At 59.5% G+C, this 12,438-nt stretch overlaps 5 protein-coding genes across 5 annotated transcripts; 2 read left to right on the forward strand and 3 right to left on the reverse strand.

Moving 5' to 3' along the window:
- Window positions 1-86: 86 nt before the first annotated feature.
- Window positions 87-2,257, forward strand: MAM_01342 (Peptidase S8/S53, subtilisin/kexin/sedolisin; the record flags this gene model as incomplete). Its single annotated transcript, XM_040820141.1, has 5 exons — window positions 87-292; window positions 359-792; window positions 860-1,371; window positions 1,430-1,707; window positions 1,828-2,257. The coding sequence occupies 5 exons, from the start codon at window positions 87-89 to the stop codon at window positions 2,255-2,257; spliced, it is 1,860 nt and encodes a 619-aa protein (XP_040681629.1).
- A 479-nt stretch (window positions 2,258-2,736) lies between these two features.
- MAM_01343 (Male sterility, NAD-binding protein) lies at window positions 2,737-6,019 on the reverse strand (the record flags this gene model as incomplete). The annotated part of the gene is made up of 3 exons (XM_040820142.1): window positions 2,737-4,897; window positions 4,981-4,993; window positions 5,068-6,019. The coding sequence occupies 3 exons, from the start codon at window positions 6,017-6,019 to the stop codon at window positions 2,737-2,739; spliced, it is 3,126 nt and encodes a 1,041-aa protein (XP_040681630.1).
- A 1,259-nt stretch (window positions 6,020-7,278) lies between these two features.
- MAM_01344 (Major facilitator superfamily domain, general substrate transporter) lies at window positions 7,279-7,741 on the reverse strand (the record flags this gene model as incomplete). Its single annotated transcript, XM_040820143.1, has 2 exons — window positions 7,279-7,401; window positions 7,466-7,741. The coding sequence occupies 2 exons, from the start codon at window positions 7,739-7,741 to the stop codon at window positions 7,279-7,281; spliced, it is 399 nt and encodes a 132-aa protein (XP_040681631.1).
- A 1,114-nt stretch (window positions 7,742-8,855) lies between these two features.
- Window positions 8,856-10,908, forward strand: MAM_01345 (succinyl-CoA:3-ketoacid-coenzyme A transferase; the record flags this gene model as incomplete). The annotated part of the gene is made up of 7 exons (XM_040820144.1): window positions 8,856-9,096; window positions 9,175-9,459; window positions 9,546-9,732; window positions 9,801-10,108; window positions 10,196-10,425; window positions 10,492-10,713; window positions 10,771-10,908. 7 exons carry the CDS (start codon window positions 8,856-8,858, stop codon window positions 10,906-10,908), a joined length of 1,611 nt encoding a protein of 536 aa, XP_040681632.1.
- A 349-nt stretch (window positions 10,909-11,257) lies between these two features.
- MAM_01346 (uncharacterized protein) lies at window positions 11,258-12,216 on the reverse strand (the record flags this gene model as incomplete). The annotated part of the gene is made up of 2 exons (XM_040820145.1): window positions 11,258-11,938; window positions 12,007-12,216. The coding sequence occupies 2 exons, from the start codon at window positions 12,214-12,216 to the stop codon at window positions 11,258-11,260; spliced, it is 891 nt and encodes a 296-aa protein (XP_040681633.1).
- Between the last annotated feature and the right edge of the window lie 222 nt (window positions 12,217-12,438).

The raw sequence follows: 12,438 nt of genomic DNA on the forward strand, positions 1-12,438 counted from the left end.
ATGATGTTTCTGTTCGCAAATCCTCATCCCCGGCGCTACATCGGGTCCATACTGTTGTGGTGTTTCTTGAAAAAGATCTAGTCAGCATGAAGACGAACCTTGTTTTCTTGAAGGGCCTTTTTGCCGGAGCCATTGCCGCTTCCATGGGCTCAGACACTGTCCACGAGAAGCGCGATGTGTCCAGCAGCCGATGGACGAAGCGCGAGGCTGTAGATGCCAACACCAAGGTTCCCGTCAGGATCGCTCTCAAGCAGAAGAACCTGGACAAGGGCATGGACTACCTCCTCGAAGTGTAGGTGGTGCATTCTGGGCACAAAACACGTCCCCGCGGGAGTTTCACCGGCTGACCAGCTCACAGCTCTGATCCGTCCTCTGCCAAGTACGGCCGGCACTACTCCAAGGATCAGGTCGTCGAGCTCTTCGCGCCCGATGAGGGCGCCATCAACTCGGTCAAGAGCTGGCTGACCAAGTCTGGCGTCTCTGCCGACAGCATGACCTCCCCCAAGAGCAAGGGCTGGGTCGACTTCCAGTCCACCGTGGGACAGCTGGAATCTATCCTCAAGACCAAATACCACATGTATGACCACATCCAGGCTCGGAACGCCCACATGGGCGCGGACGAGTACTCGCTCCCCAGTGACATCTCGGACCTCGTCGACTTCATCACCCCCGGCGTCGTCATGTCGCAGACCACCAGGCCTTCCCCGGAGGCCAAGCGAAGTGACGGCCGCATATTGAGGCCTCACAAGCCCTTGTCGGCTGAAGCGGCCGAGTTCCTGGCAGCTCACCCGAGTACGTAGCCAAGGGAAAAGGACGAGAAGCCTGCCCCGTGCAACCATGACTGACGCTCCCCCGACAGATGCCACCGATAGCTGCGCCGAGTACATCACGCCCGCGTGTATCAAGTCTCGGTACAATATCTCAGATGGCGCCCTGCACCATGACTCCAACCGCATGGGTATCTTCGAGACGTCCGACGACGTCTACTCCCAGGAGGACTTGGACTCCTTCTACTCCAAATACGCACCGCGAATTCCCCAAGGCACCGGACCCAAGAAGGATCTGATTGACGGCGCCACGGCCCCCGTGGACCAGGACAGCGCTGGCGGCGAGTCGGATCTTGACCTTGAAATCGCCATCCCCATCATCTACCCCCAGGGGGCCGAGCTGTACGAAGCTGCCACCCGCAAGGGTGACATCTTCAACACCTTCCTCGACGCCGTGGACGGCAGCTACTGCAACAACCCTGGCGACGACCCGGCCGTCGATAGAAAGACGCCCGACGAAATGTGCGGCACCTTCAAAGCCGCCAACGTCATCTCCTTCTCCTACGGCACCGCCGAGGCCGACTACCCCGTCAAGTACCTCCAGGTAACGCAGGCCGGCTCCATCTCCTCTCCGGAACGCCTGACTGACGTGAAAGCCACAGCGGCAATGTGACGAGTTCATGAAGCTCGGTCTCCAGGGCACCTCGGTCGTCTTCTCAAGCGGCGACGACGGCGTTGCCCGACGGTCGGGTCCCTGCCTCGGCCCCGACGACGACATCTTCACTCCCAGCCAGCAAGCCAGCTGCCCGTACGTGACTGCGGTCGGGTCTACCGTCCTCCTCGCCGGCGGGGAGGAGATTGCTACCGAGTCCTTCTCCTCGGGCGGCGGATTCAGCAACATCTGGCCCACGCCCGACTACCAGAAGGATGCCGTAGCTGCGTAAGTTTTGCAACCCTCCCCCCTTTTCTCCCCCCGAAATTCCCAACGTACGCGCCGCGTGTGCAAGGCCTGACAAGGAGCGTGTGAAAGCTACCTGTCCAAGCACGACCCGGGCTACAGGTCGTACACGACGCAGGACGGCACCATCCCAACCATCGGCGGAGGCATCTACAACCGCGCCGGCCGCGGCTACCCCGACGTCGCGGCCCTCGGCGACAACGGCGTCGTCGTGGTCGGCGGCCGGCCGGGCACCTCGGGGGGCACGTCGATGAGCGCGCCCCTCGTCGCCGCCATCTTCACCCGCATCAACGACGAGCGCATCCAGGCCGGCAAGGCGCCCATCGGCTTCGCCAACCCCGCCCTGTACAAGAACCCGGCCATGTTCACCGACGTCGTCAAGGGTGACCAGGCCAAGGGCGGGCCCGACGGCGACGGCCAGCCCAGTGCCTGCGGCAACAAGGGATTCTCCGCCGTGCCGGGCTGGGACCCTGTGACTGGGCTGGGCACGCCCGTCTACCCGGCTATGCTGGAGTACTTTCTTGGGCTTTGAGGGAGGGGGGCCTTTTGCATTCTGCAAAAAAGGCTGCGGTGGGATGCTGGTGCTTCCCCAGGCGTTGCTGCGGCTGGACCTGCTTTCGGCGACTTGGAAGGTGTCTTGCTTGGCGTGTTTATCTGGCCCTGCTTGCGGTGACTTGGAAGGTGTCTTGCTTGGCCTGTTTATCTGGACCTGCTTGCGGTGACTTGGAAAGGGTTTTGCTTGGCGTGTTCATTCGGAGCAGTCGTGATGCATACATGCACATACATACTGTACATGGTGCTATTCCTTACTCCCCCCCGTCTCCGTACTGCTGATTCGGCAGCACTTGTTTAATCCACAGGCTTCACAACTATCAATGAGCATCAGTGCCAACATAAATGTACAGACGGCAACGAGGACACGACAAACCGCAACCGTCTTGTCGTTTGCTGCTTCGAAAACAATGACTTGCGTCTCGGCATGCCCTGTACTCCTTACTCCTTCCCTCCCTTCTAAAAGTTCCACTGCGCACACCAGTGCCGCATCAGGTCGGTCGTGACGGGACCCAGGCTGGCCGCGGTCTTGCTGTGCCTCACCGTCCGCCGCATGTCGAGAAATACGTGGTCCGCACGCCCGGCCTTTTTGGCCGCCACGAATCCCTGGTACGTGTCCAGCAGCTTGATGCCCGGGTTCCTGTCCACGTCTGCCTTGTCGGACGCGCTCTTCTCCAGCGCCGACACCCAGTCCTCCAGGTCGACGAGCTCCCGGATGCGCCCGCCAGACAGGTCCTTGACGGCGGCGGCCAAGTCGGCCCAGTCTGCCGTCTCGGGGTTCACGCAGTGGAAGTAGCCGCTGATTTCCGACACGTCCTTGGTTTGCGTGACGCCGCTGACGTCGAGGATGAGTCCTGCCACGTCCTCGATGGGCACCCAGTCCACCACGCTCTGGGGGCCGAGCTCCCTCGGGAGCAGGCCCAGGTGGACCGAACTCGCGATCAGGCTGGGGAGGAACTCCTGCGGATTCCACTTGCCCTTTTCGCCGCGGGGGCCGGCGATTTGGCCCACGCGGATGGTGGCGCCGGGGACGCCGGACGTCTCGGACGCGGCGTCCAGGATGAGGCTGCCGGCGAGCTTGGACAGGCCGTAGCCCATCTGGGGCAGGGAGAGATCGCCGAGGCGCCGTTCGGGCACTAGTTGTCGGGATCTCCAGTTGGCAATCGTGCCGATGCTGGAGAGGAAGACGACGGGGACCTGTCTCGACGACGCGGCCGAGAAGTCGACGAGGTTTCTGACGCCGCGGATGTAGGGCTCGAAGGAGGACACGCTCATGTTGAAGTTGACCGGCCAGGCGTTGTGGATGATGCGGTCGGCGCCGGCGGCGAGGTCGCTGTACTTGGCCGCCCCGAGCCCGAGGTCAGGCTGGGACAAGTCCGCGCCGAGGAAGTCCACCTTGGAGAAGTCGGTGGCGAGACCTCGACCCGCGCTGACGTCGGGTTGGCGGGACCTGCCGCCGTCTCCGCCGCGGTTCAGGGCGACGACGGTTTTGACGTGCGGCGACTTGCAGAGCATGTCTAGCAAATACGCCCCGAGCGATCCCGTTGAGCCCGTCAAGATGACCGTCTGTCCGTCCTCCAGGGGTCTCGGCTTGTCGCCTCGGCGGGCAGGTAGATCTGCCGTGTATTTGGACACCAGGTCTTCCAGGATGGAGATTTCATCGGCGTCTCGTGTGTTTTCTGCGGCGCCATCTGCGCTCCTAGCAGTATAGAGATACTTTGCCAGCTGCTCCGGCGTAGGGTTGGCGTAGATCGCACGCGGCGCGACGACGGCATGGTCAACTTGCGCGCCCGCGGCTGCGAGGCCGGCCCTCAGGAACTTTGACATGCTGAGGACTTGCAGCGAGTCGATGCCCGCACTGAAGAAGTCGGTAGCGGGCTCTACCTTGCTGACGCCCATTCGGACGGTGAGAAGGTCCAGCACGGAGCGCAACGTGCTGTCGACGCTGGTCAGGTCAAGGGGCTGAGCGGCTGCCGCGTAGGCCTCGTCAGCCTGCTTGTAAATCTCTTCGATTTTGTGCCTGTATGTGCGAACTGCCAGTGTTCTCTGGACTGTCCCCTTGGAGGCCCGGGGAAAGGGGACGTCCGGGTCGGACAGCGCAACGAGTTGTCTGGATATGCGTCCGTGGGCGACGGTCTCCTTGTTCAGTTCCTCTATGAGCGGCCAGACGGACTCAATCAAGGCGTGCGCCTCGTCGTCAGTCTTGGGCGGCGTCGTGGGTTCCAGTATCAGCGCCGGCTGGAACCTGTCCTGCCCGACGACCAGGGCACCTTTGATGGAGGGATGCCCGACTATGCCGTCTTCGACGGTGACGGGGTTGAGCTTCTCGCCGTTTGAAAAGACAATGATGTTGTCCGCTCGTCCGTGATACATCCAGTGGTCCTTGAGGGTGGGGTGAGCCTTGAACAGGTCACCCGTAGACCATTCTGTGAGTTCGGGGAACGTGTAAAACAGGGGCTGATCAAGCGGCTCCTTGGGATCCTTGCGGCGGATGAAGAGCTCATAGATGCCATTCTCGGAGTCGTGGACTCGCCAGTCGGCGCCCATGACCTCGCTGTTGAGGATAAAGTACTGCCATAGTTTCAGATTGGGCTGGTGGTACAGAGCATACGGCGTGAGCCTGCGGCCAGTCAGTCACGGTGTGCAGGGAACAGACTTGAATGGGGAACAACGCCTTGCCTCGAGAGCGAATCGCCGGCTGACTTGGACAGGTTTCCTTTACGCAGTGGTCAGTTGTGGTTTCTCCTTCTCCTTCTCTGTGGCACTGGCGCATCGCTCGGGCGTCCTCACCTCCACCGAAAGCTACAAATCTCAGTTTCTTGAGTTCCTCCACGCCCTCGGGCACCAAACTCAGCTCCTCGACAATAGAAGGCGGCAAAAACGCCGCGTCGGACCCAGAACACCGCAAACACCGGACAGTCAAGTCCGGCGTGAGAGGCTGGTCTGGCAGCGGCAGAGCGGCAGGCAACCCGTAGTAAATCCCCAAGCTCAACATGCCGGCGAGTAGCCCGGCCGCATGAAACGCTGGCATGGGTACGAAGATGCGAGTTGCGTGAGATTTCCAGAATTTCCAGACAAAGTCGGAACCCATGTACTCCGGCAGGGCTCTGAACATGTCCACGACGGCAAAGCCGCCCTGCTTCAAAACAACGGGCTTGGGAAGCCCGGTAGAGCCGCTCGTGTGCAGGACAACCAATGGGTCCCAGCGGGCTTCTTCAAAGGTCTTGGCATACGGAAACGGCGATGCCGGCGGTGCCTGCAGCCACTCTTTCAGGGGCGGAACGGCCCACGACTTCATCCTGCGCTCGCAGAGCCAGGTCCGGACGGTGAGGTGAAACGACTCGGCGTACCACACGTTGTTGCAGTTGGTCCTCTCGAGTAAAGACAGCTGCCCCTCGATGCTGTTTCGTGGAGAGACCAACAGTGCCTTGCAGCCGGCCTTGATGGTGGCCAGGACCACGACGCCGTAGCCAACGTCGTTGGGCCCAACGTAGGCAAGCGTCGGGAAGTCGTCGGTGCTGTCCTTCTTGACCGTCTCGGCGACGATGTGAGCCACGTGGTTGACAGCATTGGCGAGTTCGGCAAAGGTTACTGGGATCCAGCCGTCTTCGGCTTTGCGCGACTTGGGCTGGAACTGGAACGGGCGAGAGGGCTCAGAAGCAGCGATTTCATCCACTACCGTGGTCAACAGACGAGGGACACTCTTGTCCGACTCTGCACCGAGGCCGTTGGTTGCAGCCATGAGGACGTAGTGGTCGCAATGCAATGGTGTGAACGTCTTTATGTGGAGTGATGGTACCTAGTTCCTTGGGAGCGTCATGCTAGGATTGTGGTTTCAGTTGGTTGGTTGTGATGTAGATTATCCCGAGTGCAAAGGAGTCGTACAGATATTTGCAGGACCCCTCTCCCTTATATATTCCGCTGCCGATCCAGGGGTTCGGCCGTCCGGAGGCAGCCGCATGCAAACGCTCGAACGGAACGGACTTCCGCCGTGGATGCTACGCTGATATGCAACTTGTCGCGGCATCTGCCCGCGAAATGTGACGCTTCCAAGGCCATGCGACCGCCGAAGCCGGACTCACGAATGTGACAAGCCACGGGAAGACTTGCCCCTTTCTCCTCGTTGTAAAGGCCACTGCCGACAGGTCTGTCCCCAATGTCCTCATCGCGAGTCCGGATAGATCAGGCGGTTCGGATAGCCGGGTAAGTTTCCGGCGCCAGCGCCACATTCGGGTCCCGAATGGGCGCCGAGAGCACCGAGCTCTCTGCAATGGAGACGTCGCCTTCGTGGAGAGTTTCGTCTTCTTGCTTTCATTTGACTCCACATCCAGAGTACAATTCGCCCCAGTCACGACTCATTCCACGGGGCGTCGGCGTCGGTTGCAGGTGCTCGCCATCTCCCGCGGCGCGGCTGGCTCTGACCACCGACGCCGGCGCTAAGGGCTGATTAGGTCTAGGGCGAGCGGTTAGGCGGTGCGGCTAGTCCCGAAGCGAACATCCTGTTGCCCGAGCCCGCACATCTTCCCCCGAGTATCGAGAAGCAACGCAACATGGTGCTCTGCTCATCAACTTTGTCGTCATTCGGATATCAAAGCACTCGCATGAATAGTCTCTCGACACTCGAATCGGTGTACATCTAACAGACCGTTTTGAATCCGGGATTTCGGTCGTCACCGTACCCTACGTACTGGTCGTATTCACCTAGTCGTTTGTCGCGGATAATTTTTGTGCGCCATGGAACATTGGCAAAAGTCCTGCTCAAACATGATCAGCTGTCATTTCTCAGAATCCTACTTCAGGCCAACCACCAAGGGAGCGCGCCGGCGTGTACATACTTGAGCCTACCATTCGAATTCGAGTCCTCAGCTGATCTCGACACGGCCCACGCTCGCTCCTCTTTAGAAAAATGGCTCGCGGTAGCCACACTGTCTGGAAGGATAAGATGGGCAACAAGTCCCGCGAGAACCGTCTACAGACCGTATGCATTAGTGAGAATATTCGTCATTCATCGGCAGAGTGAAATCTCTCGGGCACGTACGACAAGTCCCTCGATGACGAGAATCCATCGCCAACCCTCAAGGCCACCCCGTGGTCCAATTGCTGATGATCCACGCGCAAAGAGGCCTGGAGACCCATGTATCAGCAAGGCCAAATCCCATTCTTGCCGAGTCCGCAACCAGACACGAACCTCCAAAAGCGCCAGACGGGGACGCCGCGGAATACAAGATGCCAATGCGAGCCCTCCGCGCGTGTACAGACCGGAGAGGTACAGCACCATGCCCGGAAGTAGGCCACCCTCGGCGACGCCAAGCAGGGCGCGTACAACCCAGAAGCCAGTGAAGCCGCGCACAAATCCAAGACACATGACAATGATACCCCACAGAGCTGCCAAGCAAGGTGGGAGAATCTTGGGGGAAATTTTCTTGAGGAGCAGGTTGCTTGGCAGCTCACTGTAGTCTTGCATAGCCAGGCAACATTGCCTAGACAGCACAGCACGGCACGGCACGGCACAGCGCGGATCGGCCATAGCTCACCTGGCTACACAGGTCGCGTAGAGGACGGTCAATCCGGTTGTGTATTGCGAGTCGGACAGATGAAGGCTGTCTTGTAATCCGAGAATCCTAGCGTTTCCGGCGTTTGTCCGGTCGAGAAACGAGCAGGAATAACAGGACTAGGATGGGCAGCATCTAGACGCAACGGTTCCGTGAGTAAGATGATCTGCCTTCTCTTGGACGGCGTCCTGGAAGTTGACCTACCGACAGTCCAGTTTCAGCAACAAGCGTTTCGTCAACACATCCTTTCCATTGGGCTGCGATGGCGGACTGCCACAGCCTCGGTGCTTGGTTTTGCTTTCCATGTAAGGATCCTTGGTGTTCATGTGCGAATTGACAAGACAAAGGCAGGTTTCTGGTGCCGACCCGTGCACAAACTCGACGTGAATGCAATCACAATTGCATCGGAGTCAAATCCATCGGAACCCAAGGTGAAAAACATGAACCCAGTCTAGGTAATCGTGATTCAGCCATCCTTGACTGAATCCTGGGCAAGGGGAGCTCGGGAGCAGAATTAGCCGCGTGTCGGGACCACGCCATGAACGAAGATACAAAACGACCTTGATTCTCTCATTGTTTTGGGCGAGGCCTGAGGTGAAGTCCGACATGTCCAGAAACGGGTTTACCACGGGAACGGACCAATCAGGTCGGCGGTCAAATTTGGATGCCGCTCCCGGGGCTACTTCTTGTCTCCGAGGCTGGCATTGATGTCGGGACCATGCTGTCGACAGATGGACTCGGAGAGGACCTGTAGAGGACCCTGAGAGGAGCCCCAGGAGGAGCCGCAATAGGCTTGGCCAAGGGATTTGATCATGCAAGCCGGCGGATCCGTGGCCGTCACAAATCCAGTCCGGCCCTTATAACTACATGGATCTCTCCCATCGTGGTGACTTTGTCAGCTGAGAGCTGCGGCGGCCCTTGGCTCGGAGGTCCGGTTATCCTTCTTCCATAACACCGAAGAAGAAAAGGACATGGAGTCTCTTCCCTGTATTTTACTCTTGTGCCTCTTGCCGACATGATCTCGCAATGCTCGCTACGACTACCTTGAAGCCCGGCATGGCTGCCAGAACAGCATGGACCGTCACCGCGCGGATGCAGCGAGCCAAGACAAATCTCGGAAGACGCACCTTTATCACGACACCAGTGCGGCTCTCACGGTCGCGGCAGAGCTACTCCAAGGTCTACAGGAGTGCGGATGAAGCTGTCGCAGATGTCAAGAGTGGCTCTACGATTCTCAGCTCAGGCTTCGGACTGTGCGGCGTCGCCGGTATGTCTGATGTCTTGTTCCGCGTCACGCGCCCGATGAGACGGCCTACGTAGCTGACACGCCGCCCTGCTTCCCAAGACACCATCATTGAAGCCCTCAACCGCCGTGGTGTCGGGTCATTGCATTCCCTTACCGCCGTGTCAAACAATGCCGGCATAGAAGGCAAAGGTGGCCTGTCTACCCTCTCCGAGGCCGGGCAGGTGGACAACCTCATCCTGTCCTATCTCGGGAACAACAAGGCGCTGGAGAGGAAATACCTCACCGGCGAGCTGGCAATCGAACTCTGTCCCCAGGGAACCCTGGCGGAAAGGCTGCGAGCCGGAGGCGCGGGCATCCCGGCTTTTTATACCCCAACTGGAGCTCGTACGTCAAATTGAGCAACCTTGAGCCGCTAGGTCGCAGGCTGACTTTTTCGTTGCCCGCGTTTTGCTTTGGGTTTCGAATCACAGACACGCTGCTACAAGAAGGCGAGATCCCGATCAGAGTGGACGCATCTGGCAAGGCGATTGAACGCGGCAAACGCCGCGAGACCCGAGAGTTCAACGGCCGGTCATTCTTGCTAGAGACGGCGCTCACGGGTGACGTTGCCATTCTGCGAGCCTGGAAAGTCGACAAGGCCGGCAATTGTGTTTTCCGGTGCGTGTGCCCGCCGCAAACTTCCTCCTCGTCATTTCACCCCTTGCTGCGTCTGCTCACCCGCGCAGATATACCACCAAGGCGTTTGGGCCGCTCATGGCCAAAGCCGCCAAGCTCACCATCGTCGAAGCTGACAACATCGTCGAAATCGGCGGCATCGACCCCAACGACGTCGACCTGCCCGGCATCTTTGTCGACCGTGTTGTGCCCGCCACGGCGGAGAAACGAATCGAGATCCTCAAGCTGCGCGACCCCGAGGCCGAGGCAGCGGCAAAGGACTCGTCGCCCAAGAATGAAGCCCACGAGCGAAGGAATCGCATTGGGAGGCGAGCGTCCGAGGAACTGAAGCAGGGCTACTACGTGAACCTGGGCGTCGGTACGATTCCACCTCGTTCATCCACTTACTTCTTGGCAGAATATTCTCAAACTAATAACTACGTACGGAGTACTCCGTGCGTGGCAGGCATCCCTACCCTGGCGGCCACCTTCATCCTGGAAGGTCGTACGGTCTGGATCCAATCTGAGAACGGAATTCTCGGCATGGGCCCATACCCGACCAGGGATCAGGTCGACCCGGACATTGTCAACGCTGGCAAGGAGACGGTCACGCTAGTTCCCGGCGCGGCGTGCTTTGATTCGTCCGAGTCGTTTGGCATGATTCGCGGTGGCCACGTGGATGTGTCTATCCTGGGAGTATGTCGTGTCCCCGGCGGCCCGTCAAGATCGTTCTGTTCTGGTCCATGACTGACGCGGCGACAGGCCCTTCAAGTCAGCGCCGACGGCGACCTCGCCAACTTCATGATACCCGGCAAGGTCTTCAAGGGCATGGGCGGCGCCATGGACCTCGTCGCCAATCCCGACCAGACCAAGGTCGTCGTTGCGACCGAACATGTGGCCAAGAACGGCACCTCCAAGATTGTCCAGCGCTGCGACTTGCCGCTGACTGGCGCCAGGGTCGTGAGCACCATCATTACTGATCTTGTAGGTCGACCGTCCTCGGCAGCGGGTCTGTGAGTGCCGCTTCTAACTGTGTACCAGTGTGTGTTCCAGGTTGATCGCAAAAACGGCGGCTTGACCTTGACGGAGCTGGCGCCGGGCGTCGACGTTGCACAGGTGCGAAGCAAGACGGATGCCAAGTTTGCCGTGGCCAAGAGTGTGAAGACGATGATGGCGTAGACGAAAGAATATGTCTACACGTGCCAGTAGACATGGGGCGACGTGAACCACTTGCTTTCGCGTTCCTTTTCCCGGCTACATTGCTTATCCGTGTACCGTTTGCATTATATAAACCCGCAACACCTCATCCCGTGACCAAGTAGTAGAGCTTGACATGGTCTCGGCCATGTCAGCTCGTCCACAACAAGTACACATGCATCACCAGAGGCAATGAGCATGATCAATCCTCACGAAAGGCTCCATGCGTCTATCAATGCAGCAAATACATATACATGAAACCAAAACCAAAACCGCCATGCCACGGGCAAAAAAAAAAAAAAAAAAAAAAAAAAAAAACACCCCCACTTGGCTACAACTTGGCCGCCCTCGTAGGCGCAAAACTCGACCCCAGTCCCTCGGCGATCCGATCCACGGAGCGCAAAACCCACTCCAAGCCTTCGTCGCCTGCCAGCCACTCCACCACCTCTTCGCTCTCGCCATCCTTCTCCTGCCAGCTCCCATCTTCCCATGCCTTCCTCAGCCCAAACACATGCGACAGGACCTGCGGGCCGACGCCTGTCTGGGCCCTCAAGCACGCGACAGCCACCATGCTCGTCAGGACCCGCCCCGTGCTCGCCGGGCCATTCTTCTCCACGGGGTCTGACAGGAGCGGCCCGTAGTGACTGTTCAATATGTGTACCGGCAGATCCGGGTGCGACAGCGCCAGCCTGTCGACGAGCTTATTCTCAAACGGGGCGTATATCGAATCCCACAGCCGGCGGCCGCGTGCAGCAATGTCCCCCAAGCTGGAGGGAGTCGGCGCCCGTGACGGCGAGGCGGAGAGCTGCGAGGAGACGGCCTCGGGAAGGGCCGCGTAGAATGCGTTGAGGCAGTTGATGGTGCGGGGGATGCCGTTGAAGCTGATGCACTTGAGGCCAACCTCGCGCATGAAGTCTGCCGTTTGGACCTGGTTCTGATCTCGCTGCGAGGAGGCGATGGCGTGCAGGATGGGGAGGCAGTCGGGCGAGTTGAGCGTAAAGGTGGCTGCTGTCTGTTGTTTCTTGCGCATTAGCCGTGGCCGACGCGGCTGGGTGTCGAGTCGAGGGGGGGACGACGTACGGAGATGGCCAGCCAGGGCCGAGTCCCAATCTTGTTTTGCGCCGCGTCTCTGGCGATGCTCCCGAACACGTCTCTCATGACTGCTGGCGCGGGAGTTGGGCCCGGCCGCGCAAACGGCGCGTTGATGAGGGCCTTGAGCGAATTCGACAGCTTGGCCATGTTTCGGGGGCGTGCCTGTCGCGAGTTTGCCGGCCGGGAAAGGCTACTCATGATGACGTTTGTGAAGGCTCGAGCAGGGTTTCTCGGTCGGAGACTACTTTTGCGCGCCGAAACGCGGCCCGGCGCCGATCCGCTGGTGGGGTTCGTGGCAGAAAGCGCGCAGTTTGGTCTTATACTCGAGTAAGTTGGTCTGGCCACTACTCCGTACCCGGTTAGGTGTTTGTCGCTAGCAGGCCTGGCCGAGCCATATGCCGTCGTCAATAACTAACATGG

Source organism: Metarhizium album (assembly GCF_000804445.1).
Source record: "Metarhizium album ARSEF 1941 chromosome Unknown scaffold_2, whole genome shotgun sequence".
NCBI classification, from domain to species: Eukaryota; Fungi; Ascomycota; class Sordariomycetes; order Hypocreales; family Clavicipitaceae; genus Metarhizium; species Metarhizium album.